Source organism: Octopus sinensis, linkage group LG10 (assembly GCF_006345805.1).
Source record: "Octopus sinensis linkage group LG10, ASM634580v1, whole genome shotgun sequence".
Lineage (NCBI taxonomy): Eukaryota > Metazoa > Mollusca > Cephalopoda > Octopoda > Octopodidae > Octopus > Octopus sinensis.
In genome coordinates, this window is record NC_043006.1 from 5,252,259 (window position 1) to 5,254,758 (window position 2,500).

At 36.8% G+C, this 2,500-nt stretch overlaps 1 protein-coding gene across 1 annotated transcript; it reads right to left on the reverse strand.

Moving 5' to 3' along the window:
• Positions 1 to 335: 335 nt before the first annotated feature.
• Positions 336 to 2,320, reverse strand: LOC115216493 (twist-related protein 2-like). Its single transcript, XM_029785915.2, has one exon. The coding sequence runs from the start codon at positions 1,308 to 1,310 to the stop codon at positions 723 to 725; it is 588 nt and encodes a 195-aa protein (XP_029641775.1). The 5' UTR covers positions 1,311 to 2,320; the 3' UTR covers positions 336 to 722.
• Positions 2,321 to 2,500: the final 180 nt, after the last annotated feature.

A 2,500-nucleotide genomic window follows, 5' to 3' on the forward strand; every position in this document is an offset into this window, starting at 1 on the left:
GTAGATTGCAAAAATATAAATAGGTAGCGAAGAGAACATCCAAAACACAGAAAAATATATAGTAATCGACATTTAAAGGAAGAAGCACGATGATGAAATAAAAACTAAAATAACTTGAATTATGTATCCAAAATATATATATATATATTCTTATATTTATAGTATATTTCAAGAACTAAAAAAAAACACTTTATCAGTCCATTAAAAAGTGTCATATTAAATGCATTTTAAAAATCTGTACATTAATTTATCATCTGTTTCCAGTTTTGGAAGCTGGCACAGTCACCTCTGCATGGACAGGATGGATACTCACCGTACGGAGCCTTCCAGATAACTTACGAAACGTTACAACACTGACGACCGAAGTTAACCACTTTTTTTTGTACCACACCTTTGTCACCTTTTTTGTCTGAATGTCATTTCTTACTGACCTGTGTCTGTATGCAATACATTCGGCGCTTGTGGTCACTGGCAACGTTTCGGTTCAGCTGTAGAGACGACTGTCATTGAACTGTCAAATTCTCTCTTTTGTCACCATTTACAGGAACAATCACTCGACAGATTAAATAGAATGTCACAGTCAAGCACCTGGAGATTTTGACCATACTGTTTATATCACATGTAATTAAATATACAATGTTTGCTGTAGTGTAACGTCGATAGACGATCGATTGTTACGCTTCTTCTTTACACAGTTGGATGTGGGAATTTCATTACAAAGTTCAGTGTCCTCCCATTGACCACGCACCTTCCATCCGCCACACAGAGAAAGCATAACTTAGTCTCTCGTGTGCCATATAGCTACACGATGCCATTTTATTGTCCGTGTCATCACTACGAAGTACCTGATATAAGAAATCAATATACCGCGCTGCAAGCTTGAGTGTTTGTATTTTGCTCAGTTTATCAGACGGCAGGGTCGGAATGATTTTACGAAGTTGGGCAAATGCTTCGTTTAATGACTGCGTACGTTGACGTTCACGTACATTTGCTAAAACTCTTTGATTCTGGATATCTTCGACGGACTGAGGATTTTTTCGGCGTGCCTTTCGAACAGCTGAAGCGTGAGATGAACATGTTACAGCAAGGGAATGGACAGGGGTCAACTTTAACGAGTCCGGAGAACCAACGTCACCACAGAGACCATTCTTCGTATAACCACGTTTTCGCTGTATTCGCATTTTTTCTGATTCGTCATCACTGCTGGGTATATCCTGATTAGACGTTTGATGATGGTGAAGATGATGGTGATGATGAGTGGACAGAGATAAAGAATCCCCATCCAGTAGAGAGTGATGCTCGGGTATCATTTTCAATGTCTTCTTCTACTGGTAACGAAATATTTTTCCACGGAGAAATAGTTTTCACTCAGGTTTACTGTTTGGTGTATGCTGGTACACGTGAAGATATTTTTCTGCTTTGTAAATAGATGATGCGGTGTTAAAAGATGACCATATTTTTTTTACCACATTAAAAGCGATAAAATCTATATTTGTGGTTTTGAAACAATCGTTTCAGGTTATTTTTTTATAAAGTCAGCTTACACAGTAACAAATGGCAAACTTTATTAAAGGTCTCTTTTTTTTTTTTCACTTGTTTTTATACAGAATGTTTATGTAAAGTTGTGTGTGTGTGTAACTGAGAGCGTAATATTTTGTGGGAGTTTATATAAATATATATGAATGAACGATTACTCAGATCGTTAAGTTATAATTTATCATTTTTTTTTTTTAACTTGATAAGAAATGTTTCGGAAGTTGAACAGAAGCAACCAATTGTTGTCAGAAATATAAAGTTATTGAAGAATATTAAAGGAATTGCGTCTGCGACAATTGCAAAAATTAAATGGTAAGATTAGTGAATGAAGTGCCACATCTACAGAATATATCAACATGTACTGTTACTATTCTGTCAAAGATGTTGTTAACATTTGCCAAAGTTCCAAAGTAGAATGGGAAAATACAAGCGATGTGTCCGTCAATCTCCAGTTTGTTTGAAAACGTAAGTGATGGTTTCTAACAATCCTCTTATTTATAAGTTCCTCTCTCACTCGCTTCTGTCAGTATGTGGCCAGAATACATAGTCTTGTGAATGTGTTAGTAAATGATAGTCCATAGCTGTTAAAAGCTGCATGATAGTGTGTTTCGATGTTTTTGTGTGCTACGTAATTCTCTGTCTCGCTCTCTTCCTCTCTCTCTTCCCCCTTCACAGACACTCTGAGATAACTATGCGTAAAGTTCTTTCTATCACTTTCCTCCTGTACAGAGTCTTATAATGTCTTAGATACCGTCAATCAAAACAAGACTGTAGAATCGTTCGGTACCTCATCTGTAACAGCAGCCAATGGCGATAAAGAACTATATTCTAAACGACCAATGATAGCCGAAAGAAACCTTTTAATGGGACAGTAAAGAAGCCTGCTCGTCGGAATATATATACGAAAAGACATAGAAACAACGATGGTATCTTTACCCTTCTCCCTCCTGTCTGAAGACTCCCT

Coding starts and splice junctions, on each gene's coding strand:
- LOC115216493 (XM_029785915.2), bottom strand. CDS start 1,310: ATGATACCCGAGCATCACTCTCTACTGGATGGGGATTCTTTATCTCTG.